Here is a 25,420-nt window from a genome sequence, read left to right on the forward strand (position 1 = left end):
TGTAAACCTTTTGTTTGGTATCCTGATGTGCTTTGTAAATGACACTTTAAGCGGCAACCTGCTGTTTCTTTGTGGAGGCATCTTTAATTCATATAACCCAGGACCCTGGACATTCACAAGTTGGTTCTTACTGTGTTGTCACTTTATATTCATTCTGAACGCTGGCCCTCCAGAGCAGAGGCACCCCGAAGGTGCACGGAGGGCCGGTGCAGGGAGGCGCAGGCCTGGGTTACCGTGATCTTGTGTTTGCTGTGTGACTGGAGATGCCCTGTTCCGTCCGCCTGGCTGCTGCCTGACGTGGCACACGATCTCTCATGGTTCCAGGCTGTTGCATTAACTGGGGTGGGTGGACCTTTGTCAGGCAGGTGCCGATCGCCCCTAGACAGTAAGGGGGGCCCGGGAAGCCAGAGCTCGCTGGAGAAGAGCCCCTGTACCGTCGCCAAGCGTGGCTGCCAGGCCCTGCAGGGACCTGACTGACCCATCCAGAGCCCCTCCTGGCTCTCACATGGAGACTTCTAAACACTAGCATTTTACTGTTTTCCAGTATAAAAGTAATAATTTCTGTTAGAGAAAACAAGTGGTTTTCCTTATAGAAGAGTTAAAGATGCAGTAGCTGGAATTTAAAGCCCAACTTCCTATTAATACTAGGTATGTTTCCTCTGGGCTTCCCTGGTGGCTCAGTGGTAAAGAATCTGCCTACCAATGCAGGATACGCAGGTTCTATCCCCAGGTTGGGAAGATCCCCTGGAGAAGGAAATGGCAACCCGCTTCAGTATGCTTGCCTGAAAATCTCAAGGACAGAGGAGCCTGGTGGGCTACAGTCCATGGGATCGCAAAAGAGTTGGACATGACTTATTGCCTCAGCAACATATTTCCTTCTGATCTACGGTTTTATCAGATGGCTATTAGGTGACATTATTTCGTTGGATTTTGCTGTTAGAAATTAAAACTTAGTCTGTAGAGGCAATCTTGATGGATGACTTTTTGCTACACCTTGGACAGCTTTCATGGGCTAGCATCCCCAGGTCTCTGGGTTAGATGGAGCTCGTGAGTAATCAGGGGCTCCCACCATGTCTTAATCACTGAGCTAATCTCTGGAAGGGCTCTGCTGTGCACACCCTGGAAAAGCCAGAACGGCCCGTGCTCCCAGGTCAGGAGATGGGCAGTGGCCTCCTCCGGTCATTTACATTTTTCCTTTTGCCTGGTGCATACCCACGAGATTGGGAAAGTTTTAAAAAAGGAGAGGAAAAGAAGTATGAGCACAAGTTTTTTCCTTTCTCTGTTGACCCGCATGTCCGGCTTCCTGTTTCTGAATGTCTGAGATGGGTGGAGCTGGAGGGCAGGGGAGCCTGCGGTTGACTGAGGACCAGCTGCCCGTGGGCAGTTTGGTGGTCATGAGAGAGAACAGAGCGTGCAGGCATTCAGTAAGTGTTCGCTGAATGAGTAAAAGTCCCTGATAGAGCTGCATGCAGACATCGCGTCTGCCGCCCTGCAGAGAGAGGAGCCCTGGTCCTGTTCCCAGGGTGGGGGCAGGGGCATCAGGAGAGGTGTGATCGTATCCCCCTCAGATCAGCCCCTCCACCCCCTGGTTCCAGAAGTCGACTCCCCCCAAGCGACAGGTGCTATAACAGTCTGGCATTTTACAGGCGCCCTAGGAAACTTCGCTCCTGGCCATGCGGGGCTGTCTCAGCACCAAAGCCACACCTGGTGGGCAATGCAGCCTCTGGGCTGTGGTCCAGGCCTCTGGGGGCAGGGGAGGAGCCAGGCTGGGAGGGAGGAGGCTTCCCAGCAGAGGTGCCGGCTCCCCAGTGGAGGTGCCAGCTCCCCATGGCCAGGCTCTGCTGCCCAGGACCCGGAGGGGCCCAGAGCCTGGATGCAAGCAGGGGTGCCTCTCCCTGGCCCTGTGACTCTGGCTGGGTGAGTTCAGCTCTCTGAAAATGGGTGTCATGATGATGCTCTGGGGGTGTGAGGACTGGATGAGCTGATGTCTGTCGCGTGCTTAGGTCTCAGTGTGTGGCCCATGGCAAGGGCAGGAGCAGAGATAGCCACTGTCAAGGCTGACCTCGGAGGGAGGAGCCAGCAGGGCATGGGCAGCGGCCCTGGGGACCCGCGTGTGTCCTGCTGTGCCTCCATCATTGAGTTCGGGTGGTCTGGACAATCCACGCGTGGCTTGTGGAGTCTTTGGTAGCGTGAGGTCTCCAAAGGTAGGTTCTGGGATCTGTCTGCTAAACCCATGGTCCCCTCAGCCCCCTCCAACTGCAGGACTCAGTGGGGGTGGGGAGAAAGGAAAGGAATGCACAGTGATGGCTTCCCCCGGCGTCTGGCACTCACTGAGAGCTTTATAGATGTGCTTGCATGGTGTTCTGCTCTCTGGGAACTTGCCTTCCATGTCATCACTTAATTCCATTCAGTTCTCTGAGATCATGTGGCCCCTGCAGTGTGCCTGGCTCTGCCTGGGGGCGGCTGCATGCAGACCTCTTCTGGAACCTGTGAGCAGATGGCCTAGCTCATGAGATGGCCATGCATGAGGTCAGGTCCCTGTGTGCTGGGGGCCTGGGGCATGTGGAGGGCTTCCCAGCAGAGCGACTGAGCACCTGCTGTATACCAGGCTTGGGGAGGGAGGTGAGTAGAATCTGGTCTCTGACCCATAAGCTTGGGGCTGAGATTTCGGCTCCAGACTGAGAGCTGTATGCTGTTTTGCTGCAGGCTGGCTCTTTGGTTTGTTTTGTTTTTAAATGTAAGAAGTTTAATCCGTCACAGTCATGTTGTTCAGCGTTAAAAGGTGCAGAAGTGTGTGCGTTGCAAACCCAGCCTGCTTCCCACCTGCTCTGTTCAGCTACCTGGTGCCCTTCCCCAGGCAAACACGCATCAGTTTCTTCAGTGTGGTTCTAGACAGCCTTTAACGATCGGTTGATGAAAACAGTACGGATATTTTGTATCCATCTAAAGAAACACACATAGGTTTTTCCTTTTTTTATTCACTTGTTAGTACACCTTACACAATACAACATACTTTTTTCACTTAACAATATACCCTGGGCTTGTTCCCTATCAGTACATGAAAAGGTTCTTTCTTTAAAAACAGTTTGTTTAAAGTGACTTTAAGGGTTCCATTGAATAGATGTACTTTATTTTTTAAAATTTATTTTTGATTAGAGGATGATTGCTTTACAATCTTGTGTTGGTTTCTGCCATATATCGGCCTGAATCAGCCACACGTTATTTGCGTGTCCCCTCCTCTTGAACCTCCACCCCTCGAACCTCCCTCTACCCTCCCAGACCCCCTTTAGGTGGTTGTACAGCACCGAATGTGAGCTCCCTGCGTCATACAGCAAATTTCCACTGGCTATCTAATTTTACATATGGTCATATAGATGTACTGTGTTTTACGTAACCAGTTTATTGCGGCGCACTTGCTGTATCCCAGGCCTGGGTTTAGGTTCTAATAGTTTGCTCTTCCTTTCTTCCTAGTAATATTACGGTGAACGGTCTCTGTGCCCATTTCTGAACATATGGAATATTGAAGGGTATTTGAGTGAACTCCGGGAGTCGGTGATGGACAGGGAGGCCTGGCGTGCTGTGATTCATGGGGTCGCCAAGAGTCGGACACGACTGAGCGACTGAACTGAACAGAACTGAACTGAATGATTGGGTCAGAAGGAATGTCCATTTCTAATTTTGGTAGCTGTTGCCAGGTTGCCCTCCTTCGAGGTAATGCTGATTTAGGCCCTTCCCCGCGGTGAAAACGCCTGTTTGGCCGTCCTGATCAGAGACTGGTGGTGTTAGGTTCTTTGATCTTAGTCATCATACTAAGCAGAAAAAAGTAATAACCTCAGTGTGGTTTTAGCTCTGCCTAGTATTTTAAAACTGAGTCAGTTGCCAGCATTTAAAAGCTGCGTGTTGGCCCTTTAGAATGTGCGTTTGTCTTTGTCTTGAAGAGCTGGAGGGTCTGTTGTGCTGGGCCTGTGCAGAGACATCCTGGAAGGAACTGCTTCCTGCCCACGGGGTCTGGGCTTCTCAGGAGCCCTGTCCCACTGGGTCGTGTGTTTATTTTTGTTTGTTTACTCTTTTCTTGCCGGGCTTCTGGGGATTTGAGTTTGCCAGTCCTGGTTTAGAGAGAAGCAGGTAAGTTTAAGGGAGAACAGAGTTGCTTCCTCTTCTCTTTGGGAATAGCAGAATTGGGTTTCGAACGATAAGGAGAAGTTGGATGGTGGGCTTGCTTGAGAAAGTCTGGTGTGGATGAGTCTTGCAATAGGGGTTGGGAGTTGGAGGAAAGTCGACCCGCAAGGAAAGAACTCACAGTGCGGAGTTCTGGAGCCCGCCTGTCTTGACTGTGGTCAGTGGCTTGACAGTGAGGACCTGGGGTGAACAGGTAACAGGGACGCACAGAGTTCATAGGAGTGAGTCGTTGTGGGGTGGGATGCGATGCGAGAGGCGTCACGCGCCCTGAATACAGGAGACAGGAGACTCGAGCCACGAGAGACCGCGAGAGAAGACAGTGCCCGCCGTCCGTGACTGCCCCACCCCAGAGAACCTGGGTCAGTCCCATGCGTGTGTGAGCGTTTGTTTTCCAGTATTTTTCCCCATGCATACATCAGCATATGTTATTTTCATTCAAACATAGCATAGTAAATTGCCTATCTTCCGCTTTGTTTTTCTCCTTCCACTTTATCACTTGGATCTTGTCCAGCCAGCGTGCGCATCTCTCCCTTGTTCTGCTCACGCTGCAGGCTCACTGTCCAGGGGTCCGCCTGCCATGGACATCTGCTTGTTCCCAGGGTTTTGCTCTCCTGTGTGTTGCTGCTGTGAGCATCCCAGTGTGTTTCCCTTCAGTCACCTTGTACCAATATTTGTGTAAGACATGTCCAAGGGTAGCCGTCTAGGTGAGAGGATCTGAGCTTTACATTTAAAGAAGTTGCCGTCTTGTCACTGATACACGGTAGTCCCACCTTCTCTGAGCTTTTGCTTTCTGTGGTTGCAGTCAGGCGTGAGGGGCCCAAGAATCTTAAGTGGAAAGTTTCAGAAATAAACGAGTCGCAAGTTTCACACTGTCTGCCCTTCTGAGTCAAACGATGAGACTGTGTCTTGCTGCTCAGTCCTGCCCTGGACTTGAACCATCATTGTTTGTCCCGCCTGCCGACCTGGTAGTCACTCAGCCCCCTCTGTTATCAGACCAACTGTATCAAATAACCCTTACTTTACTTAAAAATGGCCCCAAATAATGATGTTGGCAATTTGGATATGTCACAAGGAAGCTGTAAAATGTTTCCTTTAAGTGAAAAATGGGAAGTTCTCAACTTAAAAAAAAATGTTATGCTGAGGTTGCTGAGATGTACAGTAAGGATGAATCTTCTGTTTGTGAAATTGTAAAGAGGGAAAAAGAAATTCCTGCAAGTTTTCGTGACTTCCAACTGCAAAGACTATGGTCGCAGGGTGTGATAAGTACTTAGTTAAGGTGAGAAAGCCGTTTAATTTGCACTGTAAGATGTTTTGAGAGAGAGCCCACATTCACATAACTTTTGTTGTTATAACTGTTCTGTTTTATTATCAGTTACTCTTGTTAATCTCTTACTGTGCCTAGCTTATAAGTGAAACTTGATCCACAGGTCTGTGTGTTTAGGGAAAGCACAGTGCCTGGGGAGTTTGGAACCGCCCTGGCTTCAGGCACCCGTTGGGGGATCTTGGACCACGTCCCCCATGGTTAAGGGGGGCGACTGTGGTCTTGTTTCTTCTCCAGACAGTAGCATTCCTGTGGCCAGAGATACTTCAGACTTCTTTGGGCTGCTTCCTTCTTTGCATTCTTCTGGATTCTAGATTTTACATTCTCCCAGTTAAAAAAAAATCCAGCCAATCTGTCCCAATTCTGGAACAAAGAGCAAGGTTTCCCTTCATGCCTTCCCTTCCATTCCTTCCAGTCCCTGCCCCCTGCCCCAGCCCCCAAGTGCTTAACAGTTCGGGTTCTAGTTCTTTGGGACTAGCCGTTCAGTATGGCAGCTCCTAGACTCACGTGGCTGTTTTTGGTCATCAAATTAGTGAACTAAAATTTAAATTTTGTATTTCCAGTGCTCAACAGCCACGTGTCACTAGTGGCTGCTGTGTTTGACAGTGCAGCTAGAGAATATTTCCCTCGTCACTGACATGTGGGGGACAGACTCGGGACTGTTAGCACTTTTGTTGTTGTACAATCGCTAAGTCCTGTCCGACTCTGCGACCGCATGGACTGCAGCACACCTCTGCAGGCTCCTCTGTCTTCCACTACCTCCCAGAGTTGCTCAAACTCATGTCCATTGAGTCAGTGATGCCACCCAACCATCTCATCCTCTGCCACCCCCTTCTCCTTTTGCCTTCTATTTTTCCCAGCATCAGGGTCTTTTCCAATGAGGCGACTCTTCACATCAGGTGGCCACAGTATTGGAGCTTCAGCTTCAGCATCAGTCCTCCAACAAATATCCAGGGTTGCTTTCCTCTAGGTTTGACTGGTTTGGTCTCTTTGAAGTCCAAGGGATCCTCAAGAGTCTTCCCCAACACCACAGTTCAAAAGCATCAATTCTTGGCATTTGGGGCCAGATAGTCTAGAGGAGATCAATCCTGGGTGTTCATTGGAGGGACTGATGCTAAAGCTGAAACTGCAATACTTTGGCCACCTCATGCGACGAGCTGATTCACTGGAAAAGACTCTGATGCTGGGAAAGGTTGGGGGCAGGAGGAGAAGGGGACGACCGAGAATGAGATGGCTGGATGGCATCACTGACTCTGTGGACATGAGTTTGAATGAACTCCGGGAGTTGGTGATGGACAGGGAGGCCTGGCGTGCTGTGATTCATGAGGTCGCGAAGAGTCGGACGCGACTGAACTGAACTGAACTGAATCCTCTGTATGGGGCCAGCCTGTGCAGTCTGGAATGTTCAGTAGCATCCTTGGCTTCTACCCACTAGATGTCATTAGCCCTTCCCTCCTCTGAGCCTGCAGTTGTGATAACCAAACTTCTCTCTGGACATTGCCAAGTGCCCCCAGAGGCAAACTGACCCCATTCTCACATTGAGAACCACTGCTGCTGGCTATTTCCTCTATGTTGCTTTTTAAAAAACACTGTGTATATTTAGTGTACAGTATTATCTAAGTTTTAGATGTACCGTGTAGTGGTTCACAGTTTTTAAAGGTTGCAGTCCGTCTATAGTTATTATAAAATAATGTAATAATGTAAATCAGTATAGTTATTATAAAATATTGGCCATATCCCCTGTGTTGTGTAATGTATCCTTGCAGCTGGACAGTAGTTGGTACCTCTTAATCCCTTTCCCCTATCCTGCCCCTTGTGAGTTCTCTGCGTTGCATTTAATTTTTCCTTGCATTCTTCCTGGATCTGCCCAGTGTCAGCACTGAAGACTCTAGATTTCTGGACTCCGGCTTCAGGGCGGGTGGGTGCGTCACGAAGTCAGTTTAGCAAATACTTACTGAGTGCCTGCTGCTGGTGGCAGAAGCGATTGTTTCTTTGGAGGCGGCTCCTTGCTACACTAGTTGCCTTTTCCAGAAATGTTCCCTTGGCACATCCCCCTGTAACATTTGTTTTCCCCCTTGCATTTGCCCAGATTGTGCGAAACCACCGCACATCTGGCCAGCACGCTGCTGTCCATCGGAGCTTCTGTTTGTTCTAGAGTCAGACTGTAAGAACATCCCCTTTGGTTTCCCTTTGTTTAAATGGTCTAAGCTGGGAGCAGTGTAAGCTCAATTATTTCTAGCCTTCCGTCTTCACCTAGTTGAATCGCTGTTGCTAGTGAGAAATTTTTCATGTGTTTTTTAATCTGAAAAAATAACTCGAGAAATAATATCTACTATTAATGGAATGCCTGTTACGTGCTAGGCATTGTCTTATGCCCTTTGTATATAAAGTCCTTAACCCTTTTGGTGATTCAGCAAAGCAGGCCTTATAATAGACAGGAAGAGACGGAAGCATAGAAGGTGAACTGTCCAGGGGCACACAGCTGGGGTAGAGTGGGCTGCACTTTGTATGTAGGTCTGTCTGGTTTAAAAGCCGGTGTTCAGGGACTTCTCTGGCAGTTCAGTGGTTACGGCTCCATGCTTCCATGGCACTGTTCGATCCCTGGTTGGTGAATGAAGAGCCGACGTGCCAAACAGCACAGCCAAAAAAAAAAAGCAAGCTGGTGTTTATCACTTAGCCCATGTGGTCCTGCTGTTCTGAAACTGTGACTCCTGTTCCTTCTTTTCCAGCCTCTGCGTTAATTTCTCACACTCAGGGGTTCTGTCTTGCAGCCCCTGTCCCCAGCCTGTCTAGAAGGTGGGATAGGAGCTAATGTGTCTGGGAAAGTGACAGACGGCTCAGTTTGGTGTTGAGAAGCGACAGCAGGGTGACAGCTGCTCCCACAGCTCCAGGCACGCCCCCCTTGGACCTCCCGTGGATCTGACTTCCACCCCTGGACAGATGGGGTGTGGGGCAGCTGCTGGAAAAAGAGCCGTGGGTATAAATCCAGATGTCAGATGGGGGCCTGGCTGCTTGCTGCCTCATCTGTTTTGACTGATGGGGGCGCCGGGGGAGGACTTTGTCACTTGGAAATTTGCCACCAAGCTCACGGCTTTGCTGAGGACAGTGGTTCCCCAGATACAGGCAGATGCTGGCTCCAGGTGCTACAGTGGTAATGTCTAAATAATTCAGGGACAGGAAGTAAATCTCATGCAGACATAGTGAGACCCTTAACTTCCCTTTTCAGTTTTCCTTCAATATTTCTAACCCTGTCAGGGCCCACTTTTTTTTTTTTTTAATTTACTTTTTTATTGAAGGATAATTGCTTTACAGAACTTTGTTGTTTTCTGTCAAACCTCTTTTTTGAAACAAAGTTTTGGCTGCGCTGCACCTTCATAGCAGCCTGCAGGCTCTTTGAAGCATTGAGCGAGACTGAGTTGTCCTGTGTAGGATCTTTGTTCCTCCACCGGGGATCGAACCCACGTCTCCTGCATTAGAAGGCGAATTCTTAAACCCTGGACCACCAGGGAAGCCCCAGGGTCCACTTTTGAACAGCAGACACTTGCTAATGTCTGTGTAACGAAGAGAGGACGCAGCAGCAGCAGACTGGCGGCTCGGAGCCCAGGGCCTCTGTGTCAGTGGGAATTCAGTAACATTTGCTTCTCCTGGTTTGGATTTTGTTGTTTAACTTCTGTTCATGGCAAGTGATACTAGTTTTCCATTTATGATAGTGTTACTGTGGAAAATTCTGAAAGAGATGGGAATACCAGACCACCTGACCTGCATCTTGAGAAACTTGTATGCAGATCAGGACACAACAGTTAGAACTGGACATGGAACAACAGACTGGTTCCAAATAGGAAAAGGAGTACGTCAAGGCTGTATATTGTCACCTTGCTTATTTAACTTATATGCAGAGTACATCATGAGGAATGCTGGGTTGGAAGAAGCACAAGTTGGAATCAAGATTGCCAGGAGAAATATCAATAACCTCAGATATGCAGATGATACCACCCTTATGGCAGAAAGTGAAGAGGAACTAAAAAGCCTCTTGATGAAAGTGAAAGAGGAGAGTGAAAAAGTTGGCTTAAAACTCAACATTCAGAAAACAAAGATCATGGCATCTGGTCCCATCACTTCATGGGAATTAGATGGGGAAACAATGGAAACAGTGTCAGACTATTTTTGGGGGCTCCAAAATCACTGCAGATGGTGATTGCGGCCATGAAATTAAAAGACGCTTACTCCTTGGAAGGAAAGTTATGACCAGTCTAGGTAGCATATTAAAAAGCAGAGATATTACTTTGCCAATAAAGGTCTGTCTAGTCAAGGCTAGACTAGACTAGACTTTCCAGTGGTCATGTTGGATGTGAGTTGGACTGTAAAGAAAGCTGAGTGCCGAAGAATTGAAGCTTTTGAACTGTGGTGTCGGAGAAGACTTGATAGTCCCCTTGGACTGCAAGGAGATCCTACCAGTCATCCTAAAGGAGATCAGTCCTGGGTGTTCATTGGAAGGACTGATGCTGAGGCTGAAACTCCAATACTTTGGCCACCTGATGTGAAGAGTTGACTCATTGGAAAAGACCCTGATGCTGGGAGGGATTGGGGGCAGGAGGAGAAGGGGTCGACTTCAGGAGAAGGGAGAAGAGGATGAGATGGCTGGATGGCATCACTGACTCCATGGACATGAGTTTGGGTAAACTCTGGGAGTTGGTGATGGACAGGGAAGCCTGGTGTGCTGCGGTTCATGGGATCGCGAAGAGTCAGACACAACTGAGCAACTGAACTGAACTGAACCGTTTAAGTTACCTTTTTTGTTTGTTTGTTTTTATTTTTTGGCTGTGTCGTGTATCATGTGGAATCTTTGTTCCCTGACCAGGGATTGACCCAAGGCCCCTGCATTGGAAGCTTGGGATGTTAAGCATGGGACTGTCAGGGAGGTTCTTTAAGTTACCTTTTAAGATAGAAAGGTAGAAATAAAGGGCAGGAATTCTCAACCAAGGCATAACTGGCATTTGGGGCTGCATCATTCTTGGGGGGCGGGAGTTGTCCTGGGTTTTCTAGAATGTTTAGCAGAATCTTGGCCGCCTCCACCTAGGAGACACCAGTAACTACCCCCTTCTTCCTGCTGAAAATCACTGATTTAAGACATGCAGATCGGGAGGACTTCCCTGCCCCTAGTGGTTAAGACTCCCACAGGGGACATGGGTTTGATCCCTGGTCTAGGAACTAAAGCCTTCTACGTGCCTTGAAATGCAGCTGCTGCTAAGTCACTTCAGTCGTGTCTGACTGTGTGACCCCATAGACGGAAGCCCACCAGGCTCCCCCTTCCCTGGGATTCTCCAGGCAAGAACACTGGAGTGGGTTGCCATTTCCTTCTCCAATGTGTGAAAGTGAAAAGTGAAAGTGAAGTCGCTCAGTCGTGTCCGACCCTTAGCGACCCCACGGACTGCAGCCCACCAGGCTCCTCCATCCATGGGATTTTCTAGGCAAGAGTACTGGAGTGGCTTGCCAGTGCCTTCTCCATTGAAATGCAGCACCCCCTCCCAAAAAAAAAAAAAAACGTGCAAATTGAGGCAAACTTAAGAACTTAGAAAGTGGAGGTGGTTGGTATGTAGAAATCCCGTGTGTGTGTGCGCGCATGTGCGTGCGTGTGTGTGTCTGTGTGTATGTCTCTGTGTGTGTGTGTATGTGAAAATGGCTGGAGTGTGAGAGATTGCTCAGCAAATTGCCTTCAGTTGGGGGTCTGCTTGCTGATGTTCCAGCGGCACTAAGGTTTGGTCCACAGCAAGGCAGGTGGAGGGGCTTGGACAGAAGCTGTAAAGCCACACTGTCCAGGGGAAGCGCTGTCATGCTGGAATGTTTTCCGTCTGCACTGTCCAGCGCATGCCACTGGCCACCTGTGACTGGGGAGCACTCAGAATCTGGCTACTGAGAATGAGGATCTCAACTCTTACTCTAAGTAACTTCAGTGTAAAACTTCCATGTTTGCCCAGTGCGACCCCAAAGTAATCAGCGTGGAGATGTCAGGATGATAAGACCACAGGCTTTAAAAGCTTAGAAGTGAAGATACACAAACCAGTAAAAATGCATCTTTAAGGATGGTCCAGTTATGTGGCAGACAGGACTATTAGATTTGGGGCGGAAGTTAACACACCCACTTAACATTGGCTTTGCCGACTATGTGTCCGACTCTTTGCAGCCCCGTGGACTGTAGCCCGCCAGGCTCCTCTGTCCATGAGATTCCCCAGGCAAGAATACTGAAGCGGGTTGCCATTTCCTCCTCCAGGGGATCTTCCCGACCCGGGGATTGAACCTGCGTCTTCTGCATTGGCAGACGGGTTCTTCACCACTGAGCCACCTGGGAAGCCCGACGTTGGCTTTAGCAAAGTAAAATAAAAACAAAAACCAATTTACTGACGCCTGAGACTTGGGCTTCCCAGGTGGCACTAGTGGTTAAAGGACCTGCCTGCCAAGGCAGGAAACATAAGGGATCTGGGTCTGATCCCTGGGTTGGGAAGATCCCTTGGAGGAGGAGGGCGTGGCACCCCACTCCAGTATTCTTGGCTGGAGAATCCCATGGACAGAGGAGTCTGAGGGGCTATAGTCCCTGGGGTCACAGAGTCAGACACGACTGAAGTGACACAGTGCACACGGAACACAGGAGACGCCCAGGAGGCGGGCAGACCTACGTGCTCTGCTCTGGGGTCTCTGCATCTTCCTCGTGACTCCATTTTGCCGGCTGACTCTCCCTAAACGGGAGCAGGGCTCCAGGCTTGTTTTCTGCCACCTAAACAGCCCCAGGGTGAAGAGCATGTCTTTTCTGGAATTTCTAGCAAAACCCCCCGCCAGGCCTCTCGTCGGCCCCTCCTCTGAGCCCATAAGCATGTCGAGGCCTTTGCTTGGCCACACGCCTACGTCCTGGGCTCATCGTACCTGGAGCTCAGAGTTGGGGGCGGCCTCGGCTAGATCAGGTGGAGAGATGGAGGGAAACTGACTTACTGAATTCTGATAAAAGAGTAAGTGCAGGATATGTGGCCTAGGCTGACGGCCCGAACTCGAGGCAGGGCGCCCTTGGACAGCGGCCCCCCCTAAGGCTGGGGTGCTGGGCTGGTTGGAGATGGTGCAGTTCAGGCCACTGGACGGTGGGAGCGGAGCTGGTCTGCAGGCGGGGCAGGCGGGCAGCAGTCCCCACAGTGCAGACAGAGTGGCAGGCACAGCGGTGGTTGGCACAGCGGTGGTTGGCACACCGGTTGTGAGGGAGCTGGAGTCCGCAATGTCCCTGGTGGATGCCGGCAGAAGGGCCCCCAGAAAAACCTGGGTGTGAGAGAATCCCGGCTGTGGCGTGGAGGGGCTGGGGGCCTGGGGTGTCCACGGGAAGGCCCTGGGAAGGTGACCCCGGTGCCACAGGGGCCTTGAAGGGCCCGAGGGACATCATGTGCTGGGCACGGGGCCGACCACAGCACGACTCACACACAGTTGCTCCCCACCTGCCCCCCGGGCTGCGGCCTGGGAACCTGGGGGGTGGGGGGGCACCTTTTCCTCCAGGAGTGTCTCTCCAGCGCCCGCTACTGAGGAAGCTTAGTATGTCACTGCTCTGAAGGAGTTTGTCCACCCACCCAGCAGGCACTGAAGGGTGACTGCGGAGCTTCCACCCGGTCCCTTGATGTGAGAAGTCACAGGCGTGGCTCAGGCAGGGCAGCTAATATGTGTGCGGAAGAACTTCGGTCTGGGGCTGGCTGTACAGACCTCAGTGACACAAAGTCCTTATTTTACCTTGTGCCAAGTGCTTACCTGCTTTTGTATTTGTGAGGAAGTAGAAGTGAAGGATCTTGTTCCAAAGTTAGGTCCCACCCAACCCTGCCCAGGACCTGGAATCATGGTTGGACCAGGTGAGCACTTAATAAATGCTTACTATTATGGATTTAGCTGAAAACACACAAAAATACACCCATAGATGCACATTTAGCCCCATAGGTAACATGGGCACATTTAGCCCCACACATAGGTAATATGGGCACATTTAGCCCCATAGTTAATATGTGTCCAGTATGACCGGAGAATATATAAGAAAAGGCACCCTTCCCCCTCCTTCCAAAGGAAAGCACGTTATAAGCTCATTATAGAGGTTTTCTGCACTTTCAAGCACGTCTGCGCATTATCCTCTTGCCTTTGTGCAAAGAATGGCATCCTGGACACAACTTTCAGCCTTTTCCATTGAGCATATCTTGCAAATAGGACCATTTAGCACATGCAGCTCTGTCTCCGCCTTTAAAGGCTGTTGAGCATCCCCTTGTATGAATGTTTCCTGCTTGTTTGACCAGCACCCCCTTTTTTGCTTTAATACTTTTTTGGCTGCACCAGACAGCATGTGGGGTCTTAGTTCCCTGACCAGGGATTGAGTCTGTACCCCTTGCATTGGAAGCACGGAGTCTAAACCACCGGACCGCCACAGAAGCCCCAACCAGCCCCCACCCCACTATCTGACGACCGATTAGGTTCGTTTCCAGTCTTCGCTGCCTCAGGCAGGTTGCCCTGCACAACCTGCCCCTGTGCACGAGCCGCCTGAAGATTAAGCCTTGGAGAGTTTAACCTTGCAGTTTGCTGCGTGGAACCTTCTGCCAGCAGAAAGCAAACAGAACTCATATGAACAGTCAGCCGGCAGTCTGTGGTTCTCTTCGGCTTTCGTTAGAAGCACTCCGCTTTGGGAGTCATCATTGCAGGATTACTGTAGGATAGGGAGAGGATTGCTGGTCCACGGCAGAGTCGAAGACCACGAGGAAGGTTTTCTGCAAACGGAAGGGTGTGCTTCTGCTCAGTGCACGCCCCCCCCCCCCAACCCCCCGTTCATTCGGTGCTTTGCCCCACGCTGGCCCGCTTGGGTGATTCACACCTCAGAGCAGGGACGGGGTTGGACTCCTCCAGGTTTCCTTGTGTTGCTCTGGCCGACATGAATGAGTTACTTAGAAGTGAAACCTGTCCTCACAGGAGCCACCAGCAGCCTCCCTGCCCCACCCCCAGCACCGGTTTACTGGAACCAGGATGCTATTTTTAAGAAAGAGCATCGTGTTTCATCATGGAAATTTTGAGCATCTGAGCAGGCGACTTGCTGGCTTGCCAGTCTTTAGAGTCCTGAGCCCACGGCCTGTGTGTGCTCAGCTCTGTACCCAGCACCTCAGTAGGACATGCCTGGCCCGAAAGAGGAGGGACAGAAGGCAGGTCTGCTGCTGACAAGTAATTATGTAAGTCGTGATGGCCACATCGGGAAGGTTTGCTTTCAGCTGGCAGCGTCTCAAGGGGCTGGCAGGGCTGGGCTTCCTCCCTCCCAGCCTGTGCGTGTGCTGGAGCCCGGGGAGGAACATTCCGTTTGTGGTCTTTCTACCACAAGGGGCTGATGAGGGTCGTAATTCTCAAGATGCCTTGTTTACAGGATCTCCTGAAGGATGTGGTGCCTTTTTTGGGCGAGTCGGGGTTGGGAATGTGTGTGTCAGAGCAGCCTAATTTCATCAGAGCCGGGCAGGTGACCAGGTGTCCCTGCCCTTGCACAGGACACCTGAGGAGCTGCCCTCTGGGGGCAGCCCTTGGGGTCAGCTTGCCTACTGCTGGCACGCTGGCCCGTCTCTGGGTTATGTGGGGCTCCGAGTCATCATCTTCCTGGTGTGTTCCTCCAATGTGTTGCTAAAAAGGAGAGATGGGCGTGGAAGGAAGATTCTTTTCCTTCTCTTCTTTTATAGTAATCTTGGTGACTAGCACCCTTGATAGCTTTGAGAATAAGACCTGCTTCAAGGCCAGTTTCTCACATTTTGGCAGACTCGGGCTTTTTTCAGCTGTCCTGAGCTTTCCTCTCTCATCTGCAACATGTAAAAGTGATAAAAGTTTTTATTGTTATGCATTTACTTTCTAAATCTTCAAAGCAAAACAGATCCTGCGTTTTGAAATAATTTGGGCTTGGGATCAAAGCACCTTTGATTTGGACCACAGCTGGCTTCTTAGATGCATCAGCTCTGTTTTCCCTGCCGAAGCCCCATGTGGGGCTGTGGTTCTGACCCAGTGATGATGCTTTAGAGAGAGAAGTTCTGGGAGGGCGTGGGCGTGGCGGTGTGGGCGTGGTCTTGACGGTGTGGGCGTGTCTTTGCCACAGGTGCGGCGAGTGGCTGAGATGCTGCGGTGGAGGCGAGCCCAGGCCCCGCACAGTCTGGTTGGGGCACCCGGAGAAGAGGGACCAGCGGTACCCTCGAAATGTCATCAACAATCAGAAGTACAACTTCTTCACCTTTCTGCCTGGGGTACGTATGGGCCGGGACAGCACCGTTTTTCCTTCTTCACCACGTGTGTGCAGTGGCACCAGCCTCAGAAGACCGAGGCCCCTGCCGCGGGGCCTGCGAGCGCCCCGTGTCTTTTCCACGTCACCCCCGCCACTGGCCGTTCACCTCCCTTAGTCCTGAGCGCCTGGAAGGGGTTGCCTTCTGTCTGCAAGGCTGTGAGACTCCCCCGGATTGGTTGGAGTAACTTCACATTTATTTGGTGTGTTAGGCCTAAGAAGAGTGAAAAAGATATTTTGAGGGCCTAATGGCAAGCCACTCCAGTACTCTTGCCTGGAAAATCCCATGCATGCAGCAGCCTGGTAGGCTGCAGTCCGTAGGGTCGCTAAGGGTCGGACACGACTGAGTGACTTCACTTTCACTTTTCACTTTCACACACTGGAGAAGGAAATGGCAACCCACTCCAGTGTTCTTGCCTGGAGAATCCCAGGGAAGGGGGAGCCTGGTGGGCTTCTGTCTTTGGGGTCGCACAGAGTCGGACACGACTGAAGTGACTCAGCAGCAGCAGCAGCAGCAGCTTTGTTACAGAAAAAAAAAAAAAATCAGTGCCTATATTCCCCCCTCCCCCTTAATTTTCCATCTTGGAACACATATTCAGAATAGAAAAGTTGGGAGATAAAAGTGTGGAGAATTTTTTTTTGTCTTTTTCCTTTGGCTGTGCTGTCTTAGTTGCGGCCCGTGGGGTCTTTTGCTGAGGCCAGGGGTTAATGGCCCCGCAGCACATGGTCTCCTAGTTCCCCGACCAGGGATCGAACCTGCATACTCTGCGTTGGGAGGTGGATTCTCTTTTAAAAAAATTTAAAATATTTATTTATTTGGCTCTGCTGAGTCTGAGTTGTGACATGCAGGATCTAGTTCCCAGACCAGGGATCAAACCTGGGCCCCCCTGCATTGGGAGCTTGGAGTCTTAGCCACTGAACCATCAGGGAATCTCCGGAGGTGGATTTTTAACCACTGGACTGCCAGGGAAGTCCCAAGAAATCTTTTAAAGATAGATTTTAATACTTGCATCCAGAGAGATTTTCTGTTAACGTATTTGCTGTTTGTTTTGCTTAGTAGTATATTACCCTGCAATTGTCCGTTTTGTTCATTAATTTATACAAATCAACAGACAAGCCTTCTGAAAACTTCCCCCCCGCAGCACATCCTTAAGTTAAATATCGATTTTTATCAATTGTGACCTCCAAAACTACACCAGCTGGCTGTGGAAGCAGCAGCAACAATCAGATCCAAAGCTGAAAAAAAAAAATCACTGACTTACTGAGAGAGAACATGGAAACAAATACCTTATACTGTAGCATAAGGTCAGCCTGGATTTCTTTTTCGTAATTGATTTATTTTTGGCTGTGCTGGGTCTTGGCTGCTGCCTGCAGCCTTTTCTCTAGTTGCAGTGAGCGGGGGTTGCTCTCTCGTTGCAGTGCGGGGGCGTCTCACCGCGGAGGCTCCTCTTGTCATGGAGCACAGGCCCTGGGGCACCGCGGAGGCTCCTCTAGTCATGGAGCACAGGCCCTCGGGCACCGCGGAGGCTCCTCTTGTCATGGAGAGCAGGCCCTGGGGCACGGGCGCAGTGGTTGTGGCTCGGTGGCCACAGGGCCCAGGCTTGATGGTTGTGACCCACGGGTCTCGTTACTCCACGGCCTGTGGGATCTTCCTGGACCAGGGATTGAACCCGTGTCTCCTGCATTGGCAGGCGGGTTCTCTACCACTGAGCCCTGAGGGAAGACCCTGAATGTTTCTTAAGGGTGATTTTTGACTCCATTTATTGCTACCTGAGCAGACAGGGCATTTCCGCTCATTGCCTGATGGCCAGGTGAGTCAGGGTATCAACAATACTTCCAGGGCACGTGGGGCCAGTGGAAACCGCCAGAACCCTCCTGCCACGTGGGATGGAATTCTGCTGTAGTTAGTCTGGAGTGGAAATCATACCAGTGAGACATCGACGTATGTCTCTTTTGATTCACTCTTACAACCTAAGCCTTTTTCACTAAACCCTCTTCAGTGGCATTTGGAGTGGCCTTTTCTGCACTTGCAGAAGAAGTTTAAGAAATAAAACCTAACAGCTGTTGTCAGAGACCCCACACCCAGAGGTCCCCACTGGGTTGAATTTGGTGTTTAGAATTCCCATGGGCGTCATTTTTTTCTTTACTTTGACAAATGATGTTTTCATCACCCAGGTGTCAGAGTGTGAAGTGTATGTGCAGGCTCCACGTGAGTTGTGTTCTCCCGGGGAGCGTTTGAAAGGCCACCTGTCTGCCTCGCTCCGAGCCCACCAGCCTCGAGTGTCTCCTGTCTCTCTCCATTGCAGGTGCTGTTTAACCAGTTCAAATACTTCTTCAACCTCTACTTCCTGCTTCTCGCCTGCTCCCAGTTCGTCCCCGAGATGCGACTCGGAGCGCTCTACACCTACTGGGTTCCCCTGGTGAGTCCGTTGGGGCCTCCTTTCGGGAGGGTCTGAGGTTGGGCAGCCACAGGGTCTCTGTCCTTCAGGACGTGGTCTTTCAAGGGAGAGGATGCCCCCCAGGCCAATGCGTTGGGAGCCCCCGAGGTTTTCCTGGTGACGCTGTGTTCCGCCCACCGCCGCGGTGCCTGGGCTCGTCCTTTTGTCTGTCTGTCTGCTGTCCAGTCTCTCCTTGTTTCAGCAAGAGTTTCCTGCCTGCTCACCGCGGATTGCCGGGTGCTGGGCCCTGGCACACAGCGGTCCCGAGAAAGGCAGAGCCTCCAACCCTGTGGCTTGTGCTCTTTGAATTGTTTTCTGTTTCTGATGTAGGCTATGTCAGCGTGAGGGGTTGACCACGCAACCGATTCTGTGCTCCGGTGTGTCTGTGTATGGAGTGTGACTCACCTGAGGCTTGTAAATAAATACACGGAGGTCTGGAAGGTTCTTCACCAAAGCTAGTAGTTTTCTTTGGAACAGGGATGAAAGTATTCGTCGCTTAGTCTCTTTGTGACCCCGTGGACTGTAGCCTGCCAGGCTCCTCTGTCCATGGGATTCTCCACGCAAGAATACCGGAGTGGGTGGCCATTCCTTTCTCCAGGGGATCTTCCTGGCCCACGGATCGAATCCGGGTCTTCTGCATTGCAGGCAGATTCTTTACCTCTGAGCCACTAGGGAAGTCCTTGGAGGGGGATGTGCGGCCTTATTATTAAGTATTTTTTATCTTCAGGTACAGAGACCTCTGTCTGAAGTCACCGCAGTGCCTTTCTGGAAGTTGGAAACTTATGGGAAATTGCATTAGCTCAGATGTGTAGTCTAGGTGCTTGAAACTGTTTAGAGTAGAGTTGCTCCCTCTACAGGGGGAGACCACGTTGGTTCTTAGGGCTGGTGACCAAGGATCAAAGTGTTGAACACAACGCGAAGGCAGGTGCTGTGCCTGTTTCTGCTCTGGGGTGTATTCCACATATCACTACCGATGATGCTGACCCCGGGGACTGCAGAAGCCCCTCAGGAAATGCAGTGAGGGCCCGTGTAGGGGCCAGGATGACTTGGAGGGCTCCCGCCCTTCCAGTAAGAGCCGCGCTCCAGTTCTAGTCCGTGTCTCTTTGCTGAAATGATGCTCAGGGTTTCCAGGAGGAGCCAGGAACCTGACTCCCGATGCAAACAGCTGAGTCCTGGTTTTCCTGGGCCTCTGGCTGTAGAGAAAAGCCAGGGTTACCAGCAACCTCCGGCAGTCCTGAGGCTTCTAACTGCCCCATGGCCTGAGTTTCCTGTGATGATTCAGAGACAGAAGGAGGCAGTCATCTTGCACAAGGTCTTCCTCTCTTTCCAGGGGCTACAGAGAAGGGAGCCTGGTTTCAAAGACAACTGGATGACATGTGTTTCCCGGTGACTGCAGCTGATTTCTCCTAAGTCCCCTAGATGTTTATGTGGAGAATCAATTTCCAGTGCTTGGCTGAAGTACATTTTGAAATGTGTCTGACCACCCCTAGAGTCCTCTCGTTTCACGCCCGGCCGTGAGCTCAGTGGTTCAGGACGAGGACTGTGGGGCCAGACGGTTGCCCTGCAGCCTCTTTGAGAAGCCGTGTGGTTGGAGCTAGCTTTTCCGAACCTCAGTTTCCTCATCTGTAAAGTTGGGGGTGGGTGATCGTGTCCATTCCCATGGCTTGTTGGGAGGTGCGGTGAAGAAGGAATGCTGCAAACGGCTCCTGACACACAGAAAATTCTCAGGAAACGTCCTCATTCTGATTTTACAATTCTGGTACTTGTGCCGTTGCTGTTCATCGTGTGGTGACGTCTTCGCTTTTGGTGACGTTTTTTCTTTTTTAAAAAGTGTTTATTTACTTGGCTGCAGTGGGTCTTAGTTGTGGCTTTTGAGCTCTTTGCTTGCGGCACGCAGGCTCCCCTCTGGTTGCAGCGCGCAGGCTTGATTGCCGTGTGCTGTGTGGGGTCTCAGTTCCTGGACCGGGGCTCAATCCCACATCCCCAGCATTGGAAGCAGATTCTTAACCGCTGGACTCCCAGGGAAGACCTGGTAACTTCTTTTTCGATGCTGATGTATTCATGGGAGATGTTCCTCGGGAGACAGATGAGATAATCAGTAAAATTGTATGAAGATCAAATGATAAATCTAGATTTCTTTGTTATTAAGACACAGTCTACACGATACTGAGTTTTCAGTTCCCTGTGTGTTCCCAGCACCCGTGGTCAGGACAGGACATTCTAACCAGCCCAGAAAGTTCTCTGTGCCCCTTTCCAGTCAGCCCGCCTCCCCAAGCAGAAGTATCTGCTTTTCTGATTTCTCTCAGGAGTTTTGCTTAGTAGATCTTTTTTTTTTTTTTTGACTGCACCTTGCGCCTTATGGGATCTTAGTTCCCCAACCAGAGATCTAACCTGGGCCCTCAGCAGTGGAAACATGGAGTCCTAACTTCTGGACCTCCAGGGAATTCCCAGTAAATCTGCTCTTGACGTCCAGCTTTACAGAAGAGTCTTAGCGCCTTCAGGATTTTGTCCGTCCACTGTCATACCTCTGACTCCCTTACGAGTGAAGATGACCCTCCGCTGCCGCCCAGGCTGCTTTCTCAGTGTCTTTGGCCCTTCAGTCAGTTCAGGTGCTCGGTCGCGTCCCCCTCTTTGTGACCCCGTGGACTGCAGCACGCCAGGCCTCCCTGTCCATCGCCAACTCCCAGAGCTTGCTCAGACTCATGTCCACCGAGTCGGTGATGCCATCCAGCCATCTCATCCTCTGTCGTCCCCTTCTCCTCCCGCCCTCAATCTTTCCCAGCATCAGGGTCTTTTCCAATGAGTCAGCTCCTCCTATCAGGTGGCCAAAGTACTGGAGTTTCATCTTCAGCATCAGTCCTTCCAATGAACACCCAAGACTGATCTACTTTAGGATGGACTGGTTGGATCTCCTTGCAGTCCAAGGGACTCTCAAGAGTCTTCTCCAACACCACAGTTCAAAAGCATCACTTCTTCGGTGCTCAGCTTTCTTTATGGTCCAGCTCTCACATCATACTTGACCACTGGAAAAACCATAGCTTTAACTAGATGGACCTTTGTTGGCAAAGTAATGTCTCTGCTTTTTAATACGCTGTCTAGGTTGGTCATAGCTCCTTTTAATTTCATGGCTGCAGTAACCATCTGCAGTGATTTTGGAGCCCAAGAAAATAAAGTCTGTCACTGTTTCCATAGTTTTCCCATCTATTTGCCATGAAGTGATTTGGCCCTTAGGGACCTCCAAAGCTGGCAGGTTGGAATTTACATCTGGACCACATTTGCATCTCTTTGTAAAGCAGTTTCTAGCTTAAGAGATGGCAGGTCCCCTGGGATTGGTGAGGATTCTGTGTGTGTGTGTGTTGGGGTGGAGGGTAGGTCATAGATATGGTAACTTGTATGTGTGAGCTCCCTGGCTCTTAAGGAATTTCACTCAGTGGAAAGTCATTTTCAGCTCTGGGTCCCAACACCTGACTGTGTGCCTGTGTGCTAAGTTGCTTAGTCGTTTCCAACTTTTTGTGACCCCTTGAACTGTAGCCCGCCAGTTTCCTCTGTCCTTAGGATTTCCTAGGCAGGAATACTGGAATGGGTTGCCATGGCCTCCTCCAGGGGACCTTCCCGACCCAGGAATTGAACCTGTGACTCTTGTGTTTCCAGCATTGGCAGGCAGGTTCTTTACCAGTGTGCCACCTGGGAAGCCCATGGTGACTTAGGAAGCAGTATTTATCTGCAGCAGGGAGGTTAGCGCCTCCTGTCTTTGTGATAAGCACACACTTCCCATTAACATCGATGGGATTTAGCCAGACCCACACAGAGAGAACTAGAAACTGGAACACTTGAAAAAACAAACAACCGAAACCTGGATTCTGGCCCAGAATGAAACAGCAGCATGGCCATGCGGGGGGGATTCTGCAAACGTGGGCCGTGCTTTTCCAGACCAGGTTCTCTCTCACCTCCCTATGTGGTCTGGTCATGCTTTCATTCTGAAATGTACCGGTTTTGCTTTGGCTTCAGTGTGTACTTCCTTCTGATCGGAAACAGGAGAAATCCTTTGATGGCAAAGATGTATGGGCCTTGGGAGGGGTTCCACAAAGCGGCACATCGCTGGCTAGATTTATATAAGAGATTTAGCGTCTTTTGAATGGAAGTTAATATATTGCACAGGGTAAACAGTATGAAAATGAAATCCTCAAAGAGTTCACGACTGCTCACCTCAGGGGCAATTGTGCTCTCTGTATTAAAAAAGATGACTTTAAAAAGAGAGATGACAAGACTCTTTTGTAAGAAAAATGAATGGCTGCTCTTGCTTTTATTGATACAAGAAGAAAAATCTAGATGAAAATGGATTCCTACCATGGGTGACAGACACCAGTCTGCACCAGGTTTTGTGAGTGGGAATAGGGGCGGCTTAAAATTTTCCTTTTCCTAATGGGTGCTTATGCAATCAATACTTTAACATGAGGATTCCCTTGGTGGTTCAGTCGTTAAGACTTTGCCTCCAGTGTAGGGGTGCAGGTGTGTTCCCTGCTAGGGGAGCTAAGAGTCCACATACCTTGTGGCCCAGTAAGAAGTCCCCACCCCACCCCGTCCCCTTCTTTACAGAGGAATCTAACCAATAGTTAAGGAGTGGGGGCTTCCCAGATGGTGCACTGGTAAAAAATCTGCCTGCCAATGCAGGAGACACAAGACATGTGGATTTGATCCCTGGGTCAGGAAGATCCCCTGGAGTAGAAATGGCAACCCACTCCAGGATTCTTGCCTGGAAGATTCCGTGGACAGAGAAGCCAGGTGGGATATAGTCCATGGGGTCACAAGAGTCAGACATGATTGAGTTCACACATGCACACACAAATAGAGACCTTATAGTAAAGAAAAAAAGTTAAGGATATTGAAAAATCTCCAGCAGTGTATGGAGTCTTTGTTTGTCTTTATCTGAGCAGTGCTGTATCTGGAAGGTTGATCTCCCTCCTGGCAGGCCAGTGCAAATAGGCATTGTGACTCATTTTGTGCCCTGGTGGCCACCTGCTTGGTTCCACCCATCCAGGTTTCTGCAGGTGCAGAACGTTGTGGCCTCTGAGAGCAAGGACTCTGGAACAGGAGCCCCTGAATGATCACTCAGGACCTTGACGTCCTTGGTTTAGTTGCTAAGTCGTGCCTGACTCTTTGAGGCCCCATGGACTTTCGTCCACCGGGCTCCTCTGTCCGTGGCATTCTCTAGGCAAGAAAACCGGAGTGAATTGCATTTCCTTCTCCTGGGGATCTTCCCGACCCAGGGATCGAACCAGGTCTCCTGCGTTGCAGGCGGATGGTTCACCGACTGAGCCCCAGGGAGGTTTTGTTTTCTTCGCCTCTGTGTGTCTCGGTCTCTACCTGGCCACCGTGGCCATCCCGGGGTGAGCTGCTCCAAGCGGGGAGGGTACTTCCAGTGGCACCCGGCACGTGGCGAGTGAGCCGCAGGCGTCAGGGCATCCCCACCGCTCAGCCCTTACCAGTGGCCGGACATTTCCGGGGGCTTCTGTGTTTTTCACACTTAGGAGCCCTGGGGTGGGGGTGGATGGGACGTCCTGGTACCTGCGGCGGTTTCTCCGGGGTAGGAGATTCAGAGAAGGGCGCCTGCTGGGGCTCGTGCGCCTGAAAAGCCTGCTGCCCTGGTCTCGTGGTCTCTTCTGTCCCGACCCCAGGGGAGGCTGGTGGCTTTCAGGCCAGCTCACCATCTGTCTCTCTCTCTTCTGCAGGGCTTTGTGCTGGCTGTCACCATCATCCGAGAGGCAGTGGAGGAGATCCGATGCTACATGCGGGACAAGGAAGTGAACTCCCAGGTCTACAGCCGCCTCACGGCGAGAGGTCAGCCTTCTGCTGCCCAGCCCCAGGGGGGTAGGGGGCAGGGTGGGCACTGGGTACCAACTTGGCCACGGGCCGCTGATGGTCAGGGAGCAGGGTTCACAGCCCAGGGCCATGGGGTGTGGGCAGCTGGGGTGGGACAGTCGCTCAGTGGCCGCCGTTAGGGAGGCCAGCATGTGCCTCCTGCCTGGCGGGGCTCCAGCCACATCCCTGGACCATCACTGTGCCCCTGGAGCCCGTGTTGACGGCTGACCTGCGCCTTATCCACTCAGGATTAACTGTGCGCTCGTGACATCCTCCGCATGCTCACCCCTTCCACCTGCTGGCTGAGAAGGTAGCCCTTCTGTTGGTGTTTGGGCGTGTGTGTGCTCTGTCATGTCTGACTCTCTGCAACCCCATGGACTGTAGCCCACCAGGCTCCTCTGTCCATGGGATTCTCCAGGCAGGAATACTGGAGTGGGTGGCCATTTCCTCCTCCACAGGATCTTCCCAACCCAGGGATTGAATCCACAAGTCGTGCATTGCAGGCAGATTCTCTGCCACTTGAGCTCTCTTGGTGTGGAGGCTATAAACTCTGTCCTGCACAGGTTCTCAAAGGAGCATAGCTCTAAAAGATATACTTTCAACATTACAAAGCTAATGTGACAACTTTGCAATGTTAGTTTTTTAAGAAGGCACCAGACTTCATACTGAATGCTGCATCTGTGAAGTTTCTTTGAAGGGATTTTATAAATTTTCAAAATGGAAGAATAAAGAGTGAATAATCTGACCCAAAGAGAATTGACTAGGCAAACTTTCATTTGAAATTTTGAAGTGGTGGAATTTAAAAAACCCACTCAAATACACCATGGAGAACCCATGAAACAACCCAACTGACGTCGACTTTTATTTCTAAGTACAGATTCTACCTAGATTTCCCATAAGAAATGAGAATGTTACCTTAAGCTCCCAAGGATGACTGTTCCTGTTCAGGGATTAATGTTTCAGGAGCAGCTGAGGGGGATAAAAGCTGTGTTTTGCCTCCAGGAAATTGAGAATTCTGAAAGAGATAAGATAGATGCCTGAGGAAGCCTGCACCCAGCCAGGATGTGATCTGCTTTATGGTTAAGTGCCTAAGTCTTCACAAGGAGCACTTCATCTGTAGTTTCTGGGATGAGAAGAATTTTCCTTCTAGGAAAAATTTTGGAGAAATTTATTTAAGTCTCCAAAATATTTTTTTTAGTATAGACGCATGACAGCACGCTTCCTATGTGGCTCAGTGGTAAAGAATCTGCCTGTCGGGCAGGAGACGCAGGTTCCATCCCTGGATCGGGAAGATTCCCCTGGAGAAGGAAATGGCAGCCCACT

The 25,420-nt window shown here is 50.7% G+C and overlaps 1 protein-coding gene across 3 annotated transcripts in view; it reads left to right on the forward strand.

Moving 5' to 3' along the window:
* Window positions 1–25,420, forward strand: part of ATP9A (ATPase phospholipid transporting 9A) — a 135,356-nt gene that overhangs the window by 15,297 nt on the left and 94,639 nt on the right. For 2 of the 3 annotated variants that reach the window (XM_055393700.2, XM_055393707.2), the window contains exons 2-4: window positions 15,621–15,765; window positions 18,107–18,220; window positions 23,968–24,076. In XM_055393700.2, coding sequence (XP_055249675.2) covers window positions 15,621–15,765; window positions 18,107–18,220; window positions 23,968–24,076 — 368 coding nt within the window. Of the gene's footprint in view, window positions 1–14,354; window positions 14,722–15,620; window positions 15,766–18,106; window positions 18,221–23,967; window positions 24,077–25,420 lie in introns of those variants that run through there. The other variant, XM_055393716.2, reaches the window with a different exon arrangement.

This window comes from Moschus berezovskii, chromosome 15 (assembly GCF_049115385.1).
Source record: "Moschus berezovskii isolate FMDL1 chromosome 15, NW_MosBer_1.0, whole genome shotgun sequence".
NCBI lineage: Eukaryota > Metazoa > Chordata > Mammalia > Artiodactyla > Moschidae > Moschus > Moschus berezovskii.